Below are 27432 nucleotides of genomic sequence, written 5' to 3' on the forward strand. Positions count from 1 at the left end.
CGAGGTCTGAGAAAAATAGGAGAATGCCGTTTTGTCTAACATTCATCATAACACTTTATTTGATTTTCCAGCCTCTTGCTTATACAGATCGTAACGCATCTCCCGTATACGCCGTCATCCTGCACACTTGCAATCGATAAATAAAGCTACTAAAATAGACTCGTTAGAATCAACTACAAGCCGTCCTGAACGCGGGGCCTTTGTCTCCCTTCCTGCCGGCACTTTAGCCCTTTCGCCGGAATCCCGCCCAAAGTCCCGCCTAAAAAGCGCGCTCGGTATAAATTAAAAAGCTAAAATCCAGTCCTAGATCTGTCCTCGCTATGATTATAAACGTCTCCGCAGGTCTTAAATTGTAGTCCTTTTATTTTCTCTTTAATTATTTATGTACCGTTTAATCCACTTCCGGCGCGTCCACCGGGACGCGCGAGTCATCGCCGAGACGATCGTTCAAGAGATTCAAAATTCGAGCAGTAAAAGCTGATTGGCGCCTATTTTCCAAAACTCCCCGACTCGCTCGTCCCGATGAATGCTCGAAATTAATCGAAGTTCCTCGAAAGTATAGAACCCCTTTTTCTTTTATGCACCCTATCTCTAGCTCTCTGCTTAATTTACCTATATAAACTCTCTACAAACTCTTACGCGTTACTAATAGTTAACAGTAATCTTAATGCGCCGCGTCCCTCGTTTAAATAGAAATTATTGCCAACATTTTGTGTACCGCCTTGTGTACGCCCACCACGGGGTGCCCGAAAAATCGGGGTCGGGTTACCGAATTCGAAATTCCCGCGCGGGAATCCCGGGGACCCGACCGAGGCCTCTGCCGCAACCGGAAGAGGCGCCGGTTGCGAAATGCGCCGCAGGTAAAATTGACATCTCGATGGCAGAACAAGTACTCCTCGTATACCTTAAAGTACCATTCGCATGAGAACGAATTCGCTTTTCCCCCACGCCTCTGGGAATCCCTCACAACCACGTTGCCGTAATACTAACGCTACTGGGAATGATGGCGAGAAAACCTCCAGGTCCAACCCTGGTTTAACCCTCGTTTAGCCTTTTTTTTGCCTCATCGACCGCGCTTTTTCCTTTGCTAACCTTTCGACGAGCCTTTCTCGCTATTCGGGCGATAATTTTGAGGGTGGTAATTGACGGACTACTCGTTAGGTACTAAGAATTAGTGATATGTTCGGCGAGGCGACGCAAACGATCCGCGGCCCTCGCCTCGCGACTTTAGGTTAGGTTTCCGCGCTTATCAGCGCTCCTATCGGGATGATATTCGAATGTCGGACTCGGTGCGATTGAGGCTCCCTTCATTTCCAGTTTCGCCTCGATCGCGCGTCTCTTCGCGACTTTTCCCACCTTTCTTTGAGCTCAATCTTCGCCATCTTTATTCCCAGTTCGCGGTAACGGAACGAACTACTAACGTTTAACGGGAACAAAGTGCACTTCGACTACTTTTCTCCCTCGAGTATGCTGGGAAATTAAAAGGGACTTGTATCTTTCTTTCTCCCCCTTGATCGCACCTTTAAATAAGACTAGAACAACTGTTTTTCACTAGGGTAATGACTTTTGGGTTGATTTGCGCTTTTTTATCTTCCAGCTCTCGCTTACTAGCTAGAGTGTATACGTCTCGATTGTTTACATTTTGATATTGCGAATTATGATCCTTGGTTGCGCGTAAAAACGATCGTTTTGATTATGCGCCTTAAAAGGATGGTAACTCAACGGGTGCGGAAGAGTCCCGCGATGAGGTTATGTTCGCGTGAGGTCGGGGTCTGATCGATGTCTCTGAAATGATAGGACGCTTCGTTCGTTTCATATGTCGCAGGCCGTGCACCTCCGAGTTGGAGGTGTCGTTCGGCGTTGATTAATAAAAAATATAAATAAATAGTCCGAATCTTTAATATTCTTTCATTCACAGCACTTGGAAATTCAAAGCTACTTTCTGGCCGGACCGCGTGATTCCTATTTTAGGCTGCCCGTACGATCGATCGGGCGACGCGACGTGTTTCCGCCATATTTTCAAGATGGCTTCCGCCGTGGTACCCACCTCGCGACTTAATTATCCGTTAATTCATCGCTCCTGCATCTTTTTCGATTCCTTTTTTCGCGAAAACCTGTAGGTAGGTGGCACGAATCGATCTATGTACTCAGATCCTTTCTTCGCGTCCGATGAGAGGAATGAATGTGAACGCGAGTGGAAACTTGAACGTCCACCCTCGCGATTCTACCTGGGTCTATCCGATTGGCTAAGATATTACGTGTTTAACCGCTAGCAACTTCGCGAGAAGTCGATATGACTCGATTTACTAAATTTGGCCGCTTCTAGACTTTTGGTTTTTAGCTTTTCCCCGGCATCTGCCTCGCATTTTCCCGACCCTGTTTGAGCACATCCCCGTAAAAATGACAAGCAATGATCGCGTCAACGGAGCTGCTCGTCATTGTTTCAAAGATCGACTACCTAGGATCGCTTTTCGGAGATCAGGATCTCTCTCGGAAGACCGACTCGAAATTCCTCCCACAGTTAGTGCTCGTCTACTAAAATACCGTCCTTTCCAAGTAAATCGCCTTAAACTCTTAACCAGTCCTAACAAAAACGATTCCATCATCTCAAAAATAAAACCACACGTGATATGGCTTAAAACTGACGAAAGCGTTAATTTTAATTCCTATCACTTTGTCTAAATTTAGTTTAAGATGATCTCCATTCCCAAGACTGTATCACGAGTCGCCCAAACTGTGAAGAAATTTCGAATGGCCTCTTATCATATTCTCCCTAAAACCCGGTCGAAATATTGAATCGTCGTAATCGAGTGTTCGTTCGACCCGAACTTTTAAGATTTGCCTAAAAGGGAAAGATATGACGAATTTAAAGTGGACCCCCCTATTAACACGCTTCCAGGGGTCGACTGCAAACTCGCTTGAAACTTTTCTCGGCGTCGGATCGCTCGATTACGCAATTAATTGAATTACATTTAGACCACGGTTCTCCCTCTTCCGCTGCTAGCCAGGAACTCTGATCTGTCCTGCTTCGGAGTTTGGCCGTCCAGGCGGCGCTACTTGTCGTCTCTGAGGAGGACTTCCTCGGCTTCCTTTCTTCTCGCCTTAGCCTCCTTCTTGGCTCGCTTCTTCTCCTCCTTGGCGAGTTTTTTGGCCTCCTTTTGCCTGGCCTTCTCGGCTTTCTCCTCCTCCTTCTGCCTCGCCTTCTCCGCCTTCTCCCTCTCCTTTTCCTTCTCCTTCTCCTTCTTCGTCTTCTGCACCTCCTGGGCGACCGTCAGGGTCGTCTTCAAGGCTGGTACCGCCTTCTTCGCGGTGGTAGACTTCGAAGACGAGGAGCTCGAGAGACACTCTTTGGTCCCGTTTGATGGTCCCCTGGGACCTGGGGATGTCTCCAGCTGCGTCACGATCTTCTGCGCGCATCTGCAAGGTGAAGATCAGCTGAACTCCCCGTGCAGGGCCAGCGGATGTTCCTCCATCTTGAGCTTATTTTAAGCGATTTCCTCGGATTGATTATCCCTATCACCCTCAGCTGTCCTTACCGTATCCTGGTGGACGCTTTTCCGGCTCGGTAGTCCCGCTGGAACTCCTTAATCGGCGGCAACCTCCGCTCCCGGTTCTCCCTCAGGATATCATCCTCTTCCGAGACATGCTGTATCGGATCCTGATACTCCTGCAACCCGATAAGAAATGTTACACTGATAACAAAAATATTATAATTTTAAAACATGTTTGTTGGAAGTTTTATTCATAGATGGTATACTAATTTCATAAAATATTTTCCAATAAAATGTATAACATATATTATAAGTTTAGTATATATGTGTAATAAATAAAGAAACTCGTAGCACGAGTTTTCTATTGATTGTAAGAATTTTTTTAAATATTATTTAAATTAATTCCTCGGACTCAAGAATGTCGCAACAATGCTTCTCCGCCAGTGCCACCGATACTTGTCATCTCTCGATTAGATTTGTTTAAAAATAAACTTATGTAAACGATCGTAAGATTAAAAGCTCATCTAAGAAATGTACAAACAATGCGTACCAAATGACTTTCGAATATCGAGTTTATAATTTTTCTCCGCAATTTCGCAAAATTACAACACGGTGTTATAAAATTGCAAATTTACTTAGAATTTCATAATATACGTATACTAATTCGCCATTAAGACATCAAATTTATAATTTCACTGCAACCATATGTACTAAAAGTGTATGAACTTTATGAGTTTTTTTTAACAGCGTAACGTCCTAATTTTCCAAGATCTTAAATTAAACGTCCCAATGACCTTCGCCGAGGATCCCTCTTTTTTTAACATCCTCCACCTCGTGGGACAGAACGACGCTTATTACCGTACTTTTATTTTAATTACTGCGTTTCTTTTCTCCTAAGAGGCAGATTTATCTCACCTGAATCCTCATCTTCATGGACTGGGTCTGCGACCGCCTTAAATTCGCGCCGGTAGGTTGCCGAACCCTTGGAGGTTTCCCAAGGGTGGAACTACCGGAACTCGCAGTGGACGAGGACGTCGCCGAGGACACGGAAGACACGCCTGGAACAAAATGAAAATGATATGGCTTAGACATTCAGATTTCAGGATCTCGTTCATTCATTTAGTTTTTATGCGCCCCACCAACCGGATATGGAGGAAGAACCGCTGGCCATGGAGTAGAGCGAAGCCGAGGCCGGAACACTTCCGGTGCTCCATCTTCCCCCTGGACCGGAAACGCCCACAGAGACCCCAGTTCCCATGCTGTATGCCGATGCACTCTGAGGCAGCACCCAGGACTTCCCAGACATGGAATACTGAATCCATGCCCCCAAAAGGCAATTAGTAAATAATTAATTATTAGGTATTATGGCGAAAGTCGTATAGTAAAAAATTGTTATATCAATTTCTTCTAGGGACGTTTTGTCGAGAATTCATGTTGGTAACTTTATTGCTACCACCCAGGACTTCCCAGACATGAAATACTGAACATGCGGAAGGTCATTAATGAACCATTGATTTATTAGGGGTTTCGCGAAAGTCCGGTCGTATATTATTTTCATAGCAATTCTTTCGAGGGATGTTTTGTCAAAAATTCATCTCGCTAATTTTATTCCAAGTAGGGTAGATTGTTGGAAAAGTTTCCTCGAGGTCTCTTACGTCTCTGGGGATCAGGGTCTGTTTCAGCCGTAGGATCTTCGCTCTGCAGATTACGCAGCGTAGCGGGAGGAGCCGCTGCGACACCGCCATTTGTATAGTCTTGACAAAACATCGTCTGGAAATAACAACCACGATGATTGATCGGCTCCAAAAACGGTTTCGGGCGAGAAAGGAGAATCCACCAGGGCGGAAACTCACCTGCAAACGACGCGGTGCCCACAGGGCGCCGTCTGCATCGTGGCTCTGGCATTTACGCAGATGACGCACTGGAACAAGAAAAAAATTAACCATTAAGTTTCTTTACGGAGAGGACCTACTGAGCCTTTCAAAGAGGGAGGAATAAAATGAAGGAAAGGGTTAAATAAATGCTTTTAGCCGTTTGAAAAGTGTTTCCCAGGTATAGTACAACAAACATTGCCATGCTGAATCTATTTATTTGGCTCTTCAAGGTGAGGAACCCTACAGAGACATGTAATAATATATTTATTGCTGTTCGTCTACGGCCTCTTCTGGGAGTTCCTCGGCTGGCTCTTCTCCCCCTGGAAAGGAAATATTTAATGGATGAAACGATATTAGAGTCTACCAGTGACTTCTGGGTAATCATTTTAATTAGGGGTTGGGGCTTTACGAAGAAAAATGATTGACAGTCGTACCACTTGGAGGAGTAGTTGAAGTATCATTTCTGCATCTCCCACGCCAGTTTCCTCGATGACGTCGCCAGCCGACATTTTGCATTCGACGTGCAGACTGACTAAACTTTGCGACTCCACCAGTTCCTCCGGAGTTAATGGACTCTTCAGGGTATTCCGGAGCTTCCGGGCCAATCGAGTCCTCAGGACATCTAAATCGCCTTCGACCTCCGCGTTGAAGTCCCCCAGGACCTTTTAATCCTTCAAATGACTCCGACCCTTCGACGTTTCCAGGAACTTGAAATCCCTCGGAACCAGAAGGGTGTCCAAACATCCCAGGACGTCCAGGGTCTTGAGGACTTCTAGGATTCCTAGGACTTCCAGGTCCTCCAGGACCTGGAGGACCTTTAGGGCTTGGAGGACCTTCGAATCCTTTAGGACCCCCAGGACCCCCAGGACCTCTAGGACCTCCTGAACCTCCAGAACGACCACGTCCTCCTTCGGGTATCTCTTCGTTTTCACTCACCAAATCATTGCCAAACTGCAAAGACGATTATACTTCATTTCCCCCTTAATGATAGATTTATTTCCTTATCAGGCATTTATCAACACTTACCACTGCACAAGTAACAACCAAGACGAGGATGAGACATATCGAGCGACGCTTCATTCTCTCTCGAGAGGCGCACAAAAACTGAGCCACGGTTTGAAAAAATCGCGGAATATAATGCACCTGCAATTACGGATACTCCATGCGGTGATAATAATCAAGAAAAATAGATTTAAATGTTATTTGATTGACCAACGTGACAGGATGTTCGCAAGACCCGGTGACGCATTTCGTTATCGCATCGGTAATCTCGCTTGCAAGAACAAAGTTATCAGTGTGGCTCCCCCTCGAGTTCTTTTTTTTTTTTCCCCTAAGTATTATTGTCCAATGCAGATCGATACATTTAATCGATACATGACACCGGCAATTACGGGGGTCCCGCGCACTTCCGATGTCCTTTGACGATAATTTAATAATTAATTATCGACTATCAGAGTCGTGAACTTTTATCACACGTTTAATTTCCCCCACGGACTGGACAAGTTGACCAATTTTTCGTTTCGAGATCTGAGAAAATTGGGAAATATCGCGGGGCGGTAATTCGAAGTTGAACTTGGCAATTATAGGAAATTCTCGAATTCTGGAATTCTCGAAACTCGATTAATCAGCCCTCCGAGGGACGCGGCGTGTCACCCGCAGTGCCGACTGTGTCTCTTACAGGAAAGCGGCCATTATGGAAGTTCCGAGCGCCGAGTGCAAATTAGAATATTAATGGGATATCGACGAGGTAATAATGGCGCCCGGGATCAGCCGACGTCAAGAATCGACACCGGCGTCGCGGCGGCGAGCTTCGGACTCGCGTAATCCGTTTTAGCAGCCCATTGGACAGACAAGCCAGCCGGAAATTACGACATTTCCAGCCGAGAGGCGATTTTCGAAACGGACGCGAATCAGCGCCATATTGTAACGCGGCCGACGTTGGAGTTCCTGCGGATCGCAAAAATTACTTGAAAAAACAGGGAAAATCACGAAAATTTCGGAACATCGCGAAAATCGATAAATCGCGATCCCTAGGAATCACTCATTCGTTCGGAATTAGACTCGGAAGGTTTCACTACCTCCTCTCTGGTAGAGAAAAATATTTTTCTGCCGTAGGAGGTCCTCTGCCATGACTAAATTACGTCCTTATTCCTGCGACTCGAGTGGAGGCGTAATTTCCCTAGGACGATTTCCTCTTGTCCGGAAAGGTCAGGCGGGCTCGATTATAGGATATTCCGCGAAATCTCTGCTATTGACCCAGACTATTTTTTTTCTTTTTTATATCCGGCAAAATAATCCAGAACTTGCCGGAAAATGTCACCCTAGGTTAGGACGCGTAAGAGTGCTCTTGGGAATTTTTGGGTAATTTCATATGCTCCTCGTAAACAAAAGATACACAAAAATCGGCGCAATTGCGCCGGAAAATTGTCTATTCCGCCTTTGCACCGTAATAACTGAAGAGTTGAATGGAAGAAAAAAAAATAAACGTTTCCTGCAATCCGTAGTTGCGATTAGTACCTCGCGCAGATAACGCGCTAATTCCAGTGCTGCAATTGTTCCGATGACACTCTTCATTGTTGACAGAGTGCCAGCTGGCAGAGACTCAACTGCTTCTTAAGTGCGCAAGAGATATGTTATTGTATACCCGCAACAACATTTCGGCTCGATCGTGCTGGAAGGATTAGAGTAAATATTCCAAAATGTACGGGATTATTTTCATTTATCAGGTTTTCCAGGGAAACGTCGAGAAAGCCGACTTTTCTGGCGCGCAAGAGGCGGAGAAGAAGCAGAAAATTGTCAAAGAAACTAATTTTAGAAGTTCCTGTAATACTCGAGTCCGGGGTTGTAATCTGAAATCGTTGGATTTAATTTTGTTAGCGGCACTTTTCTGCGGTACTCACCTCGTCCTCTTGGGAGGAGGCCATTTCCGGTTCGTTCTCCTCCAGTTTCGTCAGCAGCTTGTCCTGAAAAGATGAAAGAAAAGGCGTCGTTAGCATCCATCTTGTCCCCAGATCCCTAGATCTTGTAACGAAGTATTCAAATCCCCAAAGTTACGTAATCCCCAGTTCTCATAAATGAAACATTCATGGCATTGTATCCGGGTTTCAACACCCCCGCGAATACTTCTTCGTCGCCGGCCGCCATCTTGAACTCCTCCGAACTCCGCTATTTCAATTCTCGTTGAAAATCAAAATTCCACTTGGCTCGCGCGTCGCAAAACAAACGAATCGATTTTCCCTCAAACAGAATTTCTCTCTTTGTGCTTGGAAAATTTCAATACAGTCGCTTATCAAAAGAGAGACTGCTAAATGAAGGAAAAATGTGATTCGAAGGAAGTTCTTCGTCCCGAGGACTCGAGGAGGGCGGAAGTTGGTCAGCACAGTTTCGTCCGAAACTGAGCCGATTTCTTTGTATTTATTTAGACCCTTTCTCTTGGCATGCCCTGCCAAATTGTGCGCCGGTATCTGGGTCACGGTGGTTTCCAGATATTAGAGAGATGATGCGCAAAATATCCCCACCGCGGGATCGCCGACAATGAAGCTGCGCCATTTTAGCATCGCCACTGGTGCATCCTGTTCCCCCCTTCTTCCGGACTTCCCGACAAAACCTTCTCGCTTTTCATTATTCCACAATTTTGAGTACCTCAGCGCCAGTAAAAGCCTACATTCTTATCACAGAGTGCACTAAATAATCCCGAATAAAGCTCACTTCCTCTCCTTCCTAATTATTCTTCCTTCTTTACCAAGTTCGGCTACTTAAAGGTCGAAACTAATTGAACAAAAAAAGAAAGTCTCCCGCACTTCCCGACTAAACCTTCTGGATTTTCATCATTCCACGATTTTGAGTACCTCCGCGCCAGTAAAAGCCTACATCCTTATCACGGAATACAACCTTCTTATCAAATTCGGCTATTTAACAGTCGGCACTAATTGAATACGACAGAACGTATAAACTCGAGCTTCCGGAAAACTGTCGCAAAATTCCAGATATTCACGACTGAGAGACCTTTCCGGGAGCTTGATTATTAAAAAATAAAAAAAATAAGCGCGTTCGACGACTTTCGATCCGCCATTAGGCAAATAATCGTTCTCGAGGGTCATGAAAGCGGTAATGGCGCGAGCGTGGCGTTGTTTCGGCTTATTGCACCTTTCCTTCCGCTTTTTTCGTTTGTTCTCGCAACAAGTCCTTTTATGTAGCAATCGTGCGGCTTCGAGCAGAACGCGAGCCGGGAAAATTAATTGGGGAGGCTCGATCGAGAAACAGTGGCGTTTCCAGAGCTCGGGACAAAAAAAAATGCAGAAATGCGAGAAAAAAGAAAGCGCGAGGAATGAAGGAAGAAAGGAAGCCGGCTCTCTCGAATTAAGCTCGTCTCGATCGAAATAGTTAACAGAGGCTCTTCTGCATCGAGGCGAAAGCGATGGAGATTCGAGCTTAATTAACCGAGTACTTCCGCATTTATTCCATTTTTCATCTCTTTCTATTAGGGACTTTAAGGGTATTCCCGATAATCGGTATCATCTGAGAAGAAGCCCAAATAAAAAATTTAACTCTGAACCTGCTTAATCTAGACCTCTTGAGCATATTTCAGTCTTCATGTCTTACTTTCGATTTTTTATCCCCTACTTAATATGAATTAAATCCTCCTTTAGGCTTACAAGCAAAGGAAATGAAAATATCTGTCATTTTTAAGGTGATGTAAAAGTGACGGCAGAGTTCTCGTTAATGAAACTTTTCTCCAAACTGGGTGTACCAAATCGGTTTCAAATTTACAATACAAACATGGAGGGTATAAGGAAGGTCCTGAAACTCATGAAATTTCATATGTCAATTTTTTAAAAATCTGTTGACAGATATTTTTTAAATTTGTTATAAAAAAATGAAATTTCATAAATGAGTGACTCTTTAGATACCTTTAAGGCCTTAGTATATAAGTTACCTCGCCTTAAAATATCTCAAAATTGATTTGAGGCCACAGCTCCTAGGTAGGATGAAAATCTTGAAATGGGGATTTCGAAGGGTCGTTAAGTCGCGTTTTTCCCACTTTCTCCCCACCTTCTAAAGCATTTCGTAAAGGCTGGAGCCAAGGCCGAATTTCCCAGCGACTAACTTCACAGTGGGGGCGGTCTGCGCGAAAACGAGCTCGCTTGAACAAGCGAAATCCGAGTGGAAGTAAAAAGACCAGTCGTTACGTAGAAACGTCATGCTTCAGACATTCCATAGGTACAAAGTGTTCCGCAAGGATCTGTTCTTCTCAGTTTAGTTCGGATCTTCGATCGGACTTAGAAAGAGCCTCTGGGTCTCGGCCAGTCGGTGAAAGGCGAGCGCGAAAATGATACCAGCTCTTCTGGCCTCTTATCTCTGCCGCCTCTTCGTCATCGACAGAGGTGAGACACTTCCGGTGACAGGAAAAGTGGAGTGACGTCTAACCAGCTTTGGGGAAAATGACAAAAAAAGGGAAAAATGAAAGAAAATAAGCGACTAAAATAATAAATAAATAAATAGGAACTAAATAACTTCCGACCTGAGTGCAGTTTCTAATATTTACGAAAATAAATCGGGGCTCGTCAAACGTCAACGATCAGCTGTTGTGAAAATTCAAGGGATCGCGGATAAGTGAGATCGTCCGCGTGTATCTAGAATGAAAGTTCAGAAAGCCACGAGGAATTTTAAATAAAATGTTGTTCGTGGATTAATAATTGTATCCTTCGAGCGTGAAGACAGTGCAATGCCCGGGATGTATTCCTTTCCACCTGGAGGAAAGTTGGCGCGAAAGTGTGGCGAGATAAGTCCCCACAAGAGAAGAAAAAACATGAGAGGGAAGTGAGCAACAATGTCTTTCGGCAATCGTCTACACATGGATATTAAGCATGGTCATTAGAGACGCCGTCTAATTATTTCTAATTATAAAGGCAACCGGTTTGAAGTTTCCAAAAATAGCCTAGGTTATGTCTACACGTGATATAAGCAAATAATGAGTTTAATCGAGACACAAACATCTGTGATTAGAGTGATACATATAATTATACTGAATAAGCGTGGGATCGGAGACTCGAGTGAGTAAAAGTTATCCCCACGATGCACGGCCAGTACGTTCATATAAATGAAAGTGGGCCCAAGCTTCCGGAGAAATTATCCCTCTCGCTTTCCTCCGATAAAATGTTTTACCGTTAATATCGAGGAAGGCCCAGAAGGTGGAAAGCGGCGAAGCTAGATAGAGGGAGTACAACAAACGGTCTATGGAATTTCTATCCTAGGATCGGCAGTAAACCGTTTGCGCAATCAGCTGTTCGAGTAGCGCGTCGCGCCAAGTGTGAATGACGTGACGCAAGGAGCACCTTTACTCCAATTAGCTACTTGCTAAACAATTCCGCCTTTTTACACGGTTAAGTCCGAACCCTTAGCCCAGAAAGGAAAAAAAAAAGAAAGAAACGACCGATATGATCGCCTTGGCCGCCATTGTTGAGCTTGCAGTAGCATGTTTCATCAAGGTCACGTTCCAACGAATGACAGCTTCCTTGAATATGTTAAAGAACTAATTTTTTAGCTAAATAGTTTGCCAATATACAGAGTTTGTTCGGCAATAGGGGAGGCTTGTTAATGCAGAAGATTCTAACAAATACTGACATAAACAATGAGCATGAATGGAACTGCGTTCGGCGACGGGTGGAATGGCGAAAAGTTCTACGTGGTATTGTTAAGCTAATAATTGATTAACTCTCTGTCGAAAGGTGAAAGCCCGGTGCACATATCGGCCTTCCCCGCCGGGACTTGCGCTCTTTGTTGCCCCATCGACCTGGACCGTGACATCGAGTACCAACTGTACACCAGGTACCAACCTCTAAATGCGAAATCCCTACACTCGGTATGATTAATTAACTAGGGGTTAAGGGGGTGTTTTCATTCTGAGACAACAAATGGTCGCCTCGAAAGATAAGTCGAGCCTTAAGCATGCGTGGTAATTCGATTGTTGTGTTGCACTTCCGGTCACTCTCGGAAATTAAGACGGAATCCAGTGGTGCCAACCATGCTGCGAATCAACGACACCGCGAGTCTTCAGGGTGGCAACTTCGACAACAGGAGCCCCACCGTCCTCTACATACACGGGTACAGTGAAAGTGCTCCAGGTCGCAGTGCTGGCACCGTCAGAGACGGTACGGGTCCCTAGAAAATGTTCCCAAGATGATGAGTACCAACCGGAAAAAAGATAAAAATACAAGACCGAGAACGAGATCAAGAACTATAAGAGCAAGACTATCCTAGTCTTGGTATTACGTTTACACATTAAGTAGCAAAATCGATCTTGGTCTTGCATTTGATCGGGTTAAATTCCCCTAGATCCTGCGATGCACCTTCCATTGGGTCCTCTTCCTGAAATTGCCCCACTGAAGGGAGCCCTCGAGACGGTGAAGTATCCGGAATTTCTTCTCGTTTCAGCTTATCTTGCCCGTGGGGACTATAACGTTATCCTGGTCGACTGGGGGAAGTTGGCAACCCTACCGTGGTACATCACCGCGGTTGGCAATACCCGAGTCGTGGGCCCCCACGTGGCTCGTATGGTCAGGTGGCTGGAAGCCCAAGGCGCCGTCACTATGGCAAGACTTCACGTGATTGGCTTCAGCCTCGGTGCCGAGGCAGCCGGATTCATGGGGAAAGCTTTAGCTCCTCGCCAAGTAGGACTTTAGTTCATAAAACCGTTTTATACCTCCGTCCTAACCCCAACATAACCCTAACTCGATCGCTCGCAGTGAAGAATTCCTGGTCCTTTCAGCTTTCCTTATCCTAACTCCAACCTTAGTCGTAATCCTACAAAGTTTCCGACTTTGAACTTAACTTATCCCGAGATTTTAAGGAAAAGCGCCCGAAGATTATTCCACGAGTAGGAATTACACCTGGAGCATAAACCAGGCTTAAGGTGATGTGAAAGTGGCGTCGAAGAGGTCTCGGTTATGAAACTCTTCTCCGAACTGGGTGTACCGAATCGTTTCAAACTTGATAATGTAAATACAGAGGGTACAATTAAGGTCCTGACACCCATAAAAATTCAGTTTAACAAAAATTTATTTATTGATATTTTCAAAATCTTTTATTAGACGTGAAATTTCATCAGTGTCAGGACCTTCCTTATAGTCTCCATATTCACGTAGTAAAGTTTCAAACGATTCGATAAAGCTTAGTTCAGAGAAAAGTTTCATGGACTATGGAGCTTTCGGATGCCACTTTCACATCCCCTTAAGGAATATTGTAGATTTATTTCTCCAGGCAGAGGTGGATAAGTTTGAAGCGAGGATTTTCGTTTCCTCAGGTTGGCAGAGTGACGGGACTAGACGCTGCTTACCCTTTGTACATGAACACTGGGGCGGAGGGCCACCTTACCAGCACGGATGCAGCTTTTGTGGACGTGATCCACACAGATGGAGGGGTATTTGGTTTTCCGAGTCCCCTGGGACATGCGGACTTCTACCCGAACGGTGGGCGTCCTTTGCAACCGGGCTGCGCCATGGCCAGTCTGATCACCAACACGGTGACCAGACTCGTCAATCAGTACAGTGAGTCGCTCATCTACCTCTCCTGTATAATCAATGAAAGGACGCGATCGGGGTTTGATTAAACCGTCGGACTTCCAGTTTTGTGTGGGCACAACCGAGCCTGGCGCTTTTACGCGGAGTCGGTGACCAATCCCACCGGCTTCTCCGCCAGCCGGTGTCAAAGATGGCAGCCGGGCATCAGCTCGAACTGCACATGGACGCCTGACGCCCTTATGGGATTCGGAATTAACCCGGCAACCAGGGGGATGTATTACCTCAGAACCAACGCTCAATCTCCCTTCGCGAGGGGCTCCATGGGCTACAACACCAGGAAATGACCGCCCTTGAACTCTCGAGGTGGATGAACCAGACCTCCAAGATGGCGGCAGACAAGGTGGAAGGGAAGATCTCTGCATTCTCCTTAAGCGAGCCGGAGTTCGTGAAACCGAGGCCGAGAAAGCCACCAGACTGCTCAGATTGGAAAGTAAAACCGGGCAAACCCTGTTTGAATTATGGCGTCGAAGTATTCCACTTTTTGCCGCGATCGCCGATCGAGTTGTTAATCACCTCACGCGGTGAACAATGTGACTTGGAAAAGAGGTGATCTTGTTTTCAAATACAAAACCGTCAGTCAACAGTTCTGGGAAATGTCAAATCGCCCGTTTCCCGCTCCCAGTTTCCATTTGTTTTTCGCAAATCCATTTATCCCCTTTCCACGGAAATTCGTTCGCGCGTCCCGCCGTCGAGTTTTCCCGGCGCTGCGAGAAATTGAAAACTGATTTTCCGACCTGGCGATTCCGGAGGGCGTATCTTATATTTCGATTTTTACCGGAAGCACGACGAGAACGCTTTTGTGGAAGCGATTAAGCGGAAGAGGTTAAAGACGCATTCACGGCGGGGAGAGTAATTCGGTGCGTGCGTCACGCACTGCTGTCTACCTTACCGGCGGAGCGGCCATTGCGATTAACAGACCTGATAACGGATTACCTCGAGGAAAGGGACTCCCCGGTCACGAGACCCAACGGAATACTATTCGGCTTGGGGTCAAAGATCCCATTGAGACGGAAATAGAAGTTCAGGTTGGCGCTTTTATGCAAATGGGGAGCCTCTTAAGACAAAACGGCGGCCATTGGTCGCTGGTAATTTCCCGGGGTTGCGCTAAATTACGGGGCAAGGCCCGCCAGGAACTTGGCCCTGCGTGCACCGTCTAGGTTCTCATTGTTTCGGTTCGTAAAACACGGAAGCTAAGGACGAAAAAGCGAGAGAAACCCGACGTTTATTGCGGGGGACGTTGCCACGAAGCTAGGGAGTCGAACGTCGAGCGGGAAATGGGTCTCGGTCATGAAACCAAAACTGCGCAGCCATTTGCGATGTATTTCCATTCCGGCAATTTCTTTTTTTCCCCCCCCCCGAAATGCATAAATCTCGAGGATGCACCTTCAGGGTCTCCTCGAGATGGATTTTTGCCGAGAGAAATATTCCTCCTCGATGGGAATTAATCCCTTGAAAATACGCTCGGTTCCTTCCGCGCGGGTGCTTCCTAACCTCAAAAGCGGGACGAGACGATTCTTCGGCCATTGTCTGGTGTTTCAGGAAAAATGTGGAATGGCCAATTGTCGATAGCGGAATAAGCCCGGCTCCGTTATGGCTTTTGTATCGCGGTAGCTTTATATCTGTACAGCTGGTGCACATAGTTGGGGCTGGCATAATGGAAACTCCTTGTTTTTCTATCCACTTTTGAGTTCCTGGCTGAAACTCCACTTGCAATGACTTGTGCGAAGCTTCTCTCGTCTCGTTTCTCGGCCAACAAAGGGAACAATGTCCTACCTACCGACTGCGACTTCCGCGAGCTCTCTAGGGACATTTTTCTCATCGACGTGGAGCGATTGGGGAGTCCCACGTATGGGAAGTACCCATCTATTTCTAATCACCCTAGTTAATGTACTAGTAACGAATATCGATTAGTAATTCTAAGGGAAATTATCTCGATTAGAAGCCGGTGAGACTTAGACGAGTGTTATCGAAGATGGCGGAATTCTGGAATAAAGGAAAACCGACCGAAATAGGGGACTCCTAGGGGAAAACGTGGGAGTAGGCGAAAGAATCTCCCGTCCGGGGGATTTTTCCGCTTTACGGTTCCTTCTCCGCTCGCTCGGCCGGACGAAGGAAAAGAAAATGAAAGGCAGAGAGTGGTTTCTCATTTAATTATCGCGTTCCCGTTTCGCGGTTTCGTCCCGAGGGCAGGCGGCACGAGGGCGCCTTTTCAGAGAAATTCCCCAGCAGCCGCAAGGCTAGTTCGCAAAGAGCCCATTAATTAGCTCTAACCTATTGGAAACGCTCATTGACCGCCTGGCGGATACGAGTGACGCGAAAAAGATCGAGGGCTCTTCCAGATCTCTCGAGTTGAACGCCATTGGCTTGTCTGGCGGTCAATAAACCCCGCATATCCGCGGGAAAAAATTGCCCCGGAGAGGTTAGGTCAGCCGATAACAATCGTCTGCGGGCTCTTCCGTTGCACGCGGGCTTATAGATGATTCTGCGCTCTGAAAGCGACGCTCGCACGAAGGTTTCGATCTTACTCGCTCCATTACTCGCCTGGTTCGGCTATTTTTAACCGTCTCCCCCTTAAGAGTAACTTGCACCGAAGAGGAAAAGAAAAAAGTGCAAAAAGCGAGTGACTCGCACCGTTTCACGAAATTTCAGGTTATCCTCCACAGAGTAGTTCCGCAAAGCATCGCCCGCCATCTTGTTTTCCCGATAGGCCGATGTACTGCAAACGTAATTTGGATCGTTAAGGCCGAATCGGTGGACCGCGTCGAAATGGGGAGGCGGCTTGAAATCCGATTGAAAAAAAAAAAAAATCCCACGGGTAATTGAAAAACCGGATCATTAAGCCGTGAGTGCTCTTCGGGCTGATTGAACTATTTGAACGAAGTCGCGAAGTGCAGAGGCGACCCTCGTGTGGTTCGCCGAAGAACATTGCTATGTCGGGCGCATTGCAGGCTCGGTGATTCCCCGGGCCAGCAGGAGCGATTAGTGGGCTCGACATTACGTGAATGAGAATCGACCCGTCCCGTTCCCGTCATTTACACGAGGCCCTGTAAACGACCCCGCTCTTTCTCTCCGCCCGAGAATAGCTCGCACATTTTTTTTTCTTTCCCCCCGCGGCGACGAAAGCTCGCCACCTACTAAAATTAATTTCCCCATGGCGCAATAGCGCGACAGTATCCCGGGGATTTATCGCCGCTGATAAACCAGGCTTCCTGACGAAGGTCATCGGCACGGCTCGTGTATAAATAACCCGAACTACGGGCGAGAAAGTACGACCTGGAAGTTGAGCCGTCGACGCCGACCTCTGATTGGCCGAGCGCGCGGACCAATCAGAACGCGCCACCGTGAGCTGCATCACTAAAAGTCCCTAGGATGGGTTTCTTGCAAAATAAACAGAATGCGATCGGTTTATAGATATTTATCGGTTTACATGGTTCGATCACGTGTTTTGGCGGGAATAAAAAAATAACGCGGGATTAAAGGCAGGGGGAAAGGCATCCGGATTACCGTATTAACTCGTTAACGACACTCGTGGCCGAAGTGATGCCGGTTCGAGAACGGAAAGGGGCTTGAATGCACGTGTGACGTCACGTGATTATTTCCCCGTTGTAAACGCGGCTGAGTGAGCCTCGTGTCCCAGTGACGCCTCGGGCTCAGCCCTCATTAACGCGTCTCGCAAATGACGCGATCCTCCGTCACGTCTGCCATTTTTTCCCTGCCCCTTTCGCCGAGAGCCTTTCGAGAACTTGTCGCCATTCAGTGAATGAGCAGTGTCAGCGATATCGGCGAAGAAAGTCGAGAGAGAAAAAAGTGTCGTGTATATCGGCGCCACTCGAGGGCGACTCGCGCACCGCCTGGCGGCGAACGACGGAGGCTCCTTCGGCGAGTCCTTGAGCCGAGCGTTCGTCTATGAGAGATAAGTTGAAGGAGCGTTTACACGGAAGAGTTAAGAGACGCTCGTTGGCGAAAGTTACTAGAAAAATTGGGAATAACGTACGGTGCGACTCCTGATACCCGCCACGTTGGTAATTCCCGTTCCAGGGTGACAAATAATTCACGAAAACCGCGGCGGGTTTTCATCACGTGGGCGTTTGTCGTGGAAAAACCCGCGTGAAGACGCAGAAATGCGGGGAAACCCAAGACAAAGGGATGCTGATGGGAACGTGTATCGGTGTAGGGAGCATAGCGTGGGATTGGACCCTCATCTCGGCGAGTCGCGTAGTTAGCGGCCGAGAATACGAGCCAACGACAAGGCCGCTTTTCACACGTGCCTTCGCACTTTGTGAACCTCATTTGCAAGCCGGAGCCGCTCTTTTGCCATTTTCGCTACCTCGTCTTGCTGCTCGCTGCCTGATGAGAATACCGTCTCTGAATAATCGCGCTTTTTGTTCCCGCCCTACGGCTCCCGTTTCCCGATGCAGTGTTCGAGGCTCGCCCACGGCCGCCATATTTGGACGTCTCGATTTCCCATTGGTCGACGTTAATAACGCGAACTTGTCCAAATCGAAGGTGCTATAAACTGCGTTCTATGTCGTATTCCGCGATGCGTTAACGGCTCGTCGTAAATTATTTCTACGACGGAATTTTATATTTCCGAGATAGCAGCTCGAACGCTAAGCTTAAACAAATGCAGCCAGTACATTAAGTGCATTAAACGGCATTATATGTCCCATTGTGCGATGCGTTAACGGCTCGTCGTATGTTATTTCTACGACGGAATTTTATATTTCCGTGATAGCAGCTCGAACGCTAAGCTTAAATAAATGCAGCTAATACCAGGGCGGATAGTTGACAGCTTTTATGAGGCCATCAAAGCCCGCGTTTCCATCGTCCCGGCATACGGTGCCACCATAAAGTATGCTAATGCACCTAGAGCGTTCACTCGGTAGCCCGGGGTGATCTACCCTCCGACTTCCGAGACTCTCTTGGGAAGACCCGAGGCAGTTCCTTCGACGGTGTGTAACATAGACGGCCGACTCGACTCGGGAAAGCGGTCGGCTGAAGTTACTTCGTCGGCTTCCCGCGACATCCAACAACGCTTCGGGGATGATGTTAAGAGATTAGGAGGCGCGGAACGAATCTGCCCCGAGAAGCCCCTTTGCCCGGAAGTGCCTTTGACGGGGCTTAACGTAGATTGCGTTTACATCGGTAAATTCCGTACCAACGACCAACCAAAATGCTCCACCTAAATTTTTGGTAAAAATCCTACACAGTGGTGGATTCCAAAAATTGGGCCTTTGACTTTGTAAAAAAAGCAAACCTTAAATTTCACACCGCCACGATTAAGATCGCACGACGTAACCTCTTTTCAGTCTACGTGTAAACACTTGAGGGTGGAGATATACGTTACATTCAGCACTCTTAAATTTTCTCACTTTAGGGAAATTTGATGTGCAACATTCGCCAACGTCACGGAGATCGTCAAGAGAGGAAAGTTGGAGCAGCTTCGAGTTTGTAGTCTGGGCGATTCTGTAGGCCGGTGGCGCCCTCGGCCCGCGGGACTCCGAAACTCCGGGCGCGAACCGCGGAGTAACTCACAGACGAGGTAGACGGAGAAAGAAGTGCCGGGTAGAGTTCGAAAATTCTCGATAACATTAAATTGGAGAAGGTAACTGTGAAACATACCGTAAGTTACCGGGACCACTGAGAATTTAAGAGAACGTTAATTTTGTTATTTATACTTTAGGTTTCTTCATTTAAATAACTTTTTTTTTTCAATCAACTTCAAAGTTCAAGCTAAAGAGTAATAATTACTATTAGAAAATATTGATTATAGGGTCGTATTTACCTCCAGCTAAAAATATTCACGTATGTTCAACTTCACGGAAAATTCCATGCGATTTGTTTCAAACGAACTGATATTTCATTCTGCGACGAAGCGAATGGGAGGTTTTGATTGGCTACGGAGAACGTACAACGGAAATTCCCCTCTACGTTGTTTCTCTATAGCTAATCGAAACCTCTCGTTCGCTCTGTTGAAAAATTCAAATTCTCATAATTTCTCGATGAAAAAGGCTTTGGAGAAATGACCGATAAGTTACCGGGAATTTCTCTTCGTTTCTGACGTAACTTACTGGATTTAGAACTCTAGTGCCGGGGGAGAAGGAAAAGCTGTAAGAGTACCAAGGGGACGCAAGAGGGGGAGCTGCAGGCGTTCGCGAGGAATTCTCTCGCCGAGCGAGCCGTGAGGATCCCGAGCCACGGAAAATCAACGTTCCTCCAAGGGGCGGCTAAACAAAAGGCCCGAACAAAAGACCGACCGACGTGTGTGCTCTGGTCGCGCACTTACACACCGCGCGTCCTTCAGCTCGCCTGCGGAGGAATGGAGGCCCAAAGAATTGCGCCAGGCGCGAAAAATTACTTTCGAACCCGGGAGGCTCGTCCAAGAGGAAAGGAGGAAAGGAAGAGCCCAAGCGAGCGCGAAAGATCGACGCCAAGTGGTAACCTAACCTCTTCACCCTTCTAACAGATCAAGATAGATCGAGCGGTATAGCTAAGCCCTCGGATACCTCACGCGATAGTAATAAGCGTAATAAGGACCGGCCGATAAAACTGCAGAAAATTCAAGATGGCGTCCTCCAGCTGCGATGACGACTACCGTCGAGCTAACCGAAGAGGCTCATGTACCGAGGAACTCTCAACGAGACTTCTGACGGCTAAAATGTGCGACTAAAACGGCCCGACCGCTTGATTAAGTGGAATAATTGAATCGAGGAGCGAGGAATTGCATGGACTGAATCCCAGGCTTAAGAAGAGAGAAAAAAAAGAATCCCGGCTTTTCTGGCCCATTGATTTCTCCGAGCGCGTTAAGCACCACGACGAGGCGAGTCTAGGGCTTCGTGTGTCGGAGAAGTGTATGCGGTTACACGTAATAGCATTATCCGTCTAACACCCCACAGTCTGGGGTCATCGGCCAGACAACCGCAAATGCATTATTTAACCTGTGGAGGGTGAGCAACCCTCGTAATCGTTTGGGGTACAAGACCTTCCCATCCATCGCTGCCCATCAGATCTGGACCGTTCGGACTTGTCCAGAACTCTTGGCTCAGTGGTGGACCTCGTTCCTCTGCTCCAGTTCCAATAAGTGCAGTTAAGCTGCGCTTCCTGGGTTCTGGAAGATGGAGTCTCGGGTATCAAACCGGACCACCGATCAACTTGCAGCGACAAAGCACCGCAGCAAGGAAGAGAGCTCTTTCTGGGTGTCATCTTCTTCGAAGGACATTGTACGTAGCCGTTGCCTCTCGTGACTCGAGCTCGTGCAAGAAGAGGATTTTCGTGAGCCGACAGCCCGACGGGGCCCGGCTTTTCTACGCAAATGTCGGCTCACTTGAAACTCCGAGAGATCACGACACCCCATTGGACGAGAGAGGGTCGATATCTCGGGGATTATTCCGAAAACCTTGGCTGGTGGTTCCCGGCGGAATGTTGTGAGACCTTCCGAGATGCCGGGAACCCTCGTTCCTTGACACACAAGATGGCGATCCGATCTTAACGCGGTGTTGGCGTGTCCCTTATCGCAAGTCCCGAGTACCGGGTTCATGTCGCTCTTGCCTGGAATGGCTTGACCAGCTCTGGCGCTTGTCGATACACACCACACCATCAAGGTTGAGGTTGCAGGACAAGGTCTTCAGGGCCCTCAAGGACCCGCAATTACTGCAGTCCAGACCAGCTCTTCGTCCCTTTTCGTCGGATCTCTAGCGTGTCCAAAATGTCTGGGTCCTAAACGACCGTGCTTCGCTAGCTGGCCAAATCGGGTGTAAAGGAGATTACGTGGCCCAATTCCATTACTGGATGAACACGAAGCTGGATGAAGCTGGATGAGTGGACTGCTCATATCCTGGGATCGCTGGGATTAAAAATCCCACCGACAAGGATCCCGCTCCATCATCCACTTCTGCAGCTTCTGGCGCAAAATGGTACCTTCTTCTGGGTCGACTGATGAAATTAGATCGTTCGATTTGTTTTACTTATCGCCCCACTTGGAAGTAATGTACCTCTACCGAAGAGATACGCAGGATGTCGGGTCTCCTCGTCCGATGTTCTGCTCCTAGTTCTCCCAGATGAAGATGGAGCTAGGTCTCCCGTTAAATAATGACGGCGATAAGTCAGGGGGGAGACGGGGATTAAATGGCCGGTGAATTCCCGCCCTCGTGCTATCGAGAGATGAGAGAGAGGGGAATCCCGGAACGAGACGACATTCGACCCGCCAGGGGGGATACATACATTTTCTTGGCGCTGATCCTAGGTCAAGAACTTTTTGCGGCCTCCAACCGTGACAAATGTCTGGCCACCCTCTGCTGGCACCTACCCCTAAACACCAAGAGATGACTTCCCCTGCTGAAGACCTGGGAGTACCAGAAATTCCTTAATAATTTAGCAGTTTAGGCCAGTTATTTAGAAATCCCTGCTCTTTCGGGTGGGCGGGATTCAAAGATGAGTCGAAGGGGGAATCTGCCTTCGTCCCAAGACAACTTGAAACAGTTTGGACCAAGTTAGTCCGAGCATGCCTGGTTTGGGAGGACAGATCAATACACATTCAGAGTTTGGCGCCAGAGGTCAGCAATTACAGTGGAAGGGAGAAGACACCCTCTAATCTCGCCCCTGTTCGCAGAGAATGGATGCCCTGCTTTTCAATTTCCCTGAAAAATATCTGAGTGCCGAGTTGTCGGTAAATTCTCAACGCTCTTAAGGTAAAATGAGACAATTTGCAGAGGGGAGGAAAACGAAGTGAAATAAAACGAAGGAATGAATTAATGAGACGAAACGGAACGGAAGAGTCCGTCGGAGTCCATTCTGGTATTGTTAGGCCAAATAAGGAATGCACGAGCAAAGCGACATTATTAAGAGCGGAAGACACTTAATAACTCCGGATGATGTATACAGAGACAAGCTGCTCCACCCTTTGGAAGAGGATACAGAGACTTTCCGGTGAACGATGATCGCGTTACCCTCGGGTAATTGAACCTCTCTGTAGTCCTCTCTGTCCCTCTGCCTCTCTCTCCAAGAGCCTCCTATCCGTTTATCCTCTATTCCGTTCATCCCCTTCACACTTCCGACACTGCCATCAAACCCTCTAGATACATTGCCACTCCCACAGTGCCTGCTCTTCCACGATCTGACAAATGCTACTTTGACGGCGCCGTACACGCGAAAAGCATCCTTCAATCACCCGGGTTATCGGTTGATTTCCCACTTCTTTCGTCACCAAGATGCTTACTTGGTTTTCAACACGAACCAAACTAGTGTCATTTGAAAGCTTGTATAATTGTCTGTAAATAAGACCATTATGAGGATTTCAATAACCACAGTAGTTTCCAAGATATGGCGGTTTGTTTCTTCAAGGTTACGGACCCAGCCGCCGGTTCAAGTAAAGATACACTCCACGTGCGAAACGTACATGACGTGGAATTCAGCCGAAAGTCACACTTATATTTAATTTCCGGGTTATTCCTGCGGTTCAGTGGTGCCTTATTTTTTTACTGGCAATTTCACGTTTCCTCAAATATATCGCTGTCATAAAAACTGCCTCCGCGACGTACAGTTACGAAATAATTAATGTCTAAATGGAGAGCGAACGGATGCGGGGAGCTCTTAAGGCACATCGTCACCACCGGAATCTGCGCTCTTATACGATCTGATAAATGCTGCTTTGACGGAGGGCTTGTTAAAAGCCCTCTTCAATTAACCTACGAAAACGAGCTTTTATGTATACTTTTTAGCCTCTTCCGTCGAGTACGCAACGAGTAGTCTGCTGTTCCTGAGATGGCCCGATACGGCTCGTCAGTGGAACACCTCGCTGGATGGTTCGGACGTGTTTTCGAAATAAACAGAGCACCAACATCCCTCCACGGGTGATATTAAAAATTACGCCACATCTTCCCCATCAACTTTCCGCCCACCTGAATAGTTCATCTCTAAACTCTTATCGCCCAGGACGCGTATATTCCGAGTTATGAACTTTTTTAAAACGGCGCCACCAGCGGTTCCTGCACACCTCTGTCTTCTAATAAACGTCGCCTTGATAGCAATCATCGCGTTAAAAGCGCCTTTCAGCTTATGCGAGAAAATGAGCTTTTACGCACAGGGTAAACCCGCTTTTTATCCGACCCCTTTCAGGTGATTATTTTCGCCGAGGTGGAAATTTCATACGACCTGATAACAGATAAGGAATAAATATTCGGCCTCAAGATTTTCTGGGGAAGGTGCTGCAGTTCCCTTTTCTAAACCTACTTTTTATTCAACCCCTTTTGGGCGATTTTTCGCAGAGGTAGGAATTTCGTAGAAATTGATAACAGATCATACATTTTCAGTCTCATGATTTTGTGGCAAAGGTGCTGGAGCTCCCTTTCCGTGACCCTTTTTTGAACCTTCTTTTTCCTCAACACCTTTCCGGGCGATTTTTCGCAGAGGTGGGAATTTCGTAGAAATTGAAAAAGATAATAAATTTTCACTCTCATGATTTTGTAACGAAGGTGCTGCAGCTCCCTTTCCGTGACCCTCTTTTTTTAAACCCTACTTTTGATTCAACCCTTTCTGCCGATTTTTCGCAGAGGCAGGAATTTCGTATAAATTGATAACAGATAATAAATTTCCACTCACGATTTTATGATGAAGGTGTTACAGCTCCCTTTCCGTGACCCTCTTTTTTAAACCCTACTTTTGATTCAACCCTTTCTGCCGATTTTTCGCAGAGGCAGGAATTTCGTATAAACTGATAGCAGATAATAAATATCCACTCACGATTTTGTGATGAAGGTGTTGCAGCTCCCTTTCCGTGACCCTTCTCCGAGAGAGCTCGCGCTGCTCCCGCCTATACTGGCTGTACTTGTAGAAGAGGTACATCCCAGGAAGAGCAAGGACCACCAGGGGCTTCATCAGGCCAGCCCGACCTCCATTGGCTCTCCCTCTCGGCTCCGCAGGTTCATCCAGATCCTCCAAGCGAGCTGCAGCTTCTGCCACAGCGGGCTCTGCAGCACCTGCAGCCGGCATCTCCCCACGTCTGGAAGAAGAACCACGCGTCAATTAATTTAATATAAATTTTCGCGATACACAAAACTCCAGAAGACCATTATTACAACTGCCACCCCCTCAAGATTTTATGAAAAAACCTGTACAGGACATTACGAATCTCACGAGTGACGTTTATGCCCTATTAATTAACGGCGCATCGGGCAATAATTGCGACGCGCGACAATGCCTTATCTCGGCATTGTACCCGACAGTATTGAACGGCTCACCAGCCGTTTCATTGTGGGACACCAATGCCGTCCCGGTTGTACATACTGTTCCTGTATACATGTACACGGTACCGGTAATCGTGAGGGATAGGGTGTCGTCGAGTGTTGGGGTTGCAACCCCATGCCTTGTTCGAGCTAACTGCATGTCAACTCCACCCGGAAAACGCCGAAAATCCGGAACAATCCCGCCATTGTTGCCGAACAACGTGAACTTCTACAGCAGGTGTCACGAGCGAGAGATCTCTAGTATCATATCATATCTGGTGATTGATATGTAATCACTTTTCATTCCTTTTATCCTTTGGCATAGTATTATGCGGACTGTACATAGAACAAGGGAGCGAAGGGGTTGCAACCCTATACCTTACCCGAGCTAACCTCTCTCTTGGGAGCTCCAAGAAAATAACCGGGGGAATGTTCATCGATACCAAGGACATATTCGGGGTAGATTTCGGACAGGCTCCTTTTATTGCAGCTGCAGCTGCAACAGAGCTCCCGTTTCTGGGACTGAATAGCGGCAAGACCGTCCCCATTCGTTTATTGGAAACCGATCGTTTTCTTCCTTTCTCCGGCAGAAGAATGACGAAAGCGCTGATAATCATCTCTCTTTATCCTTAATAATCCTTGGAGACTGGAAAACTCGCAAACTGCCTCAAGATACTATCCAGATAAAAATGAAGTAATTTCGGCTTAATACCCTTTATTAATAATCCCTTTGACGATTTTCAACGTGCATACTCGTCACGTAAAAAAGTATATAAATGTACATGTACTTCTATTCAATGCACCGCCTCTAAATCATGCTCCAAAATTGAATGTTCATTTTTTTATGTGATCGCCATTGAAACATGTACGATGTTTGTAATATGGAAGGCTTAATTAGTGGTGCTGTAAATTAAGTTAAAATTAATCTCGTTACGTATTGCGAGCTCGAATTAGGCTGTCACGTATGACCGCGAAACCGGGTATCCAAGTTGCAGTTTTCCACCCGCGCCGTTCCCCTCTAAAGGGTTGAATGAAATTTCGTAATCTACTTGCAGTTCGTTCACCGACTATATTTAATTCAGGAGTCTACTTGCCGGGCTATTCTTATCCGGATGGTCTAGAAATACGCTTAGCTCGGGGAGCGTTATGCAGGTGTACAGTGGCTGCAATTACGACTGCGACTTTTGTTAACCAGGAGTGATAACATGTACTATCACGCCGGGCCTGCGGTATCATATGCCGATATCAAAGTGAAATCACGTACGAATAGGAGGATTAATTTGAGTGACTTTATTCTGTTTTTAATAAAACTTCCCCAGGGTCTTGATGAGTCTTCGGGGATTTAAGGTCGTCCATAGAATAAGAAGCACTGAGAGAGGGACGCCTTCCCCGAATATATGTACCTTCAGGTTTCTCGAGGAGGTCTCGATACCTGAAAGATGAATCGAGATATCGATTTTCTGTCACGCAGGTAACTCATCGCCTAGGAACGTGCCCAATGCCTTCGAGGAACCACGGCCGGCCATTTTTAATGTCCAAGGACAAGAACGACCGGGAAAGTGGAGGCCCTCCACGGCGCTCTCTTTGGATTTATTTTTATGCAATGCTGAGGACGACTTTCGGAAGAGGTCTCCTCGAGACCGCTTTCCCTCGGAAGTGTCCTTTGTCCCTTGAAATGAGCACAATTATCAAATCTCATGCCGAGGGGGAAAAGAAGAAAAAAGAAAAAGAAACGAAAATCGTCCTTTAAGCACGCGGACGTTAACGAGGAGTGAAGAGGGCGATAAAATTCCTATGCAGAATTCGAGCTAAGAAAATTCCTGAAAAATCTCAGAAATACAGGTTTAGGGTTTGGAAATGTATTTAGAGCGTATTTTTACTCGGCGATATATTCCGAGAATTTTTGATCGACTCCTGAAGAATTCAAAGGGACACTCGTCTATTTTCCATTTTTGAAATGCCGAGACGAGTCGGGATCTGGTGCATCAGGAGTAGACCTCGAAAAGTGCATTGCATATTCAGAAGCTATGCGGATGGGATAATTGGGTGGTTTTTACATGGCAAAAGGAAAATCGAAAAGATATTCGAGCCACTTCTGGGGAAACGCACACTCATCGGGAATTATGCTACCACACGGGCATATCGAGCCATCTACAGGAATTGATATATTTTTGCCTTGACACGGTGGACTCTGACGGTCGGAGAACAAGGACACCACGGGAATAACATCGGCCGCGATAACACCGGCTGGGAAGGATTTCCATTTTCC

At 46.9% G+C, this 27432-nt stretch overlaps 2 protein-coding genes across 2 annotated transcripts; both read right to left on the bottom strand.

Annotated features, from left to right (window-relative positions):
- Positions 1–29: 29 nt before the first annotated feature.
- LOC105696180 (chromatin assembly factor 1 subunit A) lies at positions 30–24930 on the bottom strand. The gene is made up of 8 exons (XM_023433187.1): positions 24682–24930; positions 8266–8328; positions 5345–5412; positions 5147–5261; positions 4635–4803; positions 4407–4549; positions 3537–3667; positions 30–3417 (listed from the first exon to the last, which is right to left on the bottom strand). The coding sequence occupies exons 1-8, from the start codon at positions 24928–24930 to the stop codon at positions 3054–3056; spliced, it is 1302 nt and encodes a 433-aa protein (XP_023288955.1). The 3' UTR covers positions 30–3053.
- LOC105696215 (collagen alpha-2(I) chain) lies at positions 5547–6464 on the bottom strand. The gene is made up of 3 exons (XM_012418479.2): positions 6392–6464; positions 5800–6316; positions 5547–5685 (listed from the first exon to the last, which is right to left on the bottom strand). Exons 1-3 carry the CDS (start codon positions 6443–6445, stop codon positions 5630–5632), a joined length of 627 nt encoding a protein of 208 aa, XP_012273902.1. The 5' UTR covers positions 6446–6464; the 3' UTR covers positions 5547–5629.
- Positions 24931–27432: the final 2502 nt, after the last annotated feature.

This window comes from Orussus abietinus, unplaced genomic scaffold, assembly GCF_000612105.2.
Source record: "Orussus abietinus isolate OABI.00-Male unplaced genomic scaffold, Oabi_2.0 scaffold37, whole genome shotgun sequence".
Lineage (NCBI taxonomy): Eukaryota > Metazoa > Arthropoda > Insecta > Hymenoptera > Orussidae > Orussus > Orussus abietinus.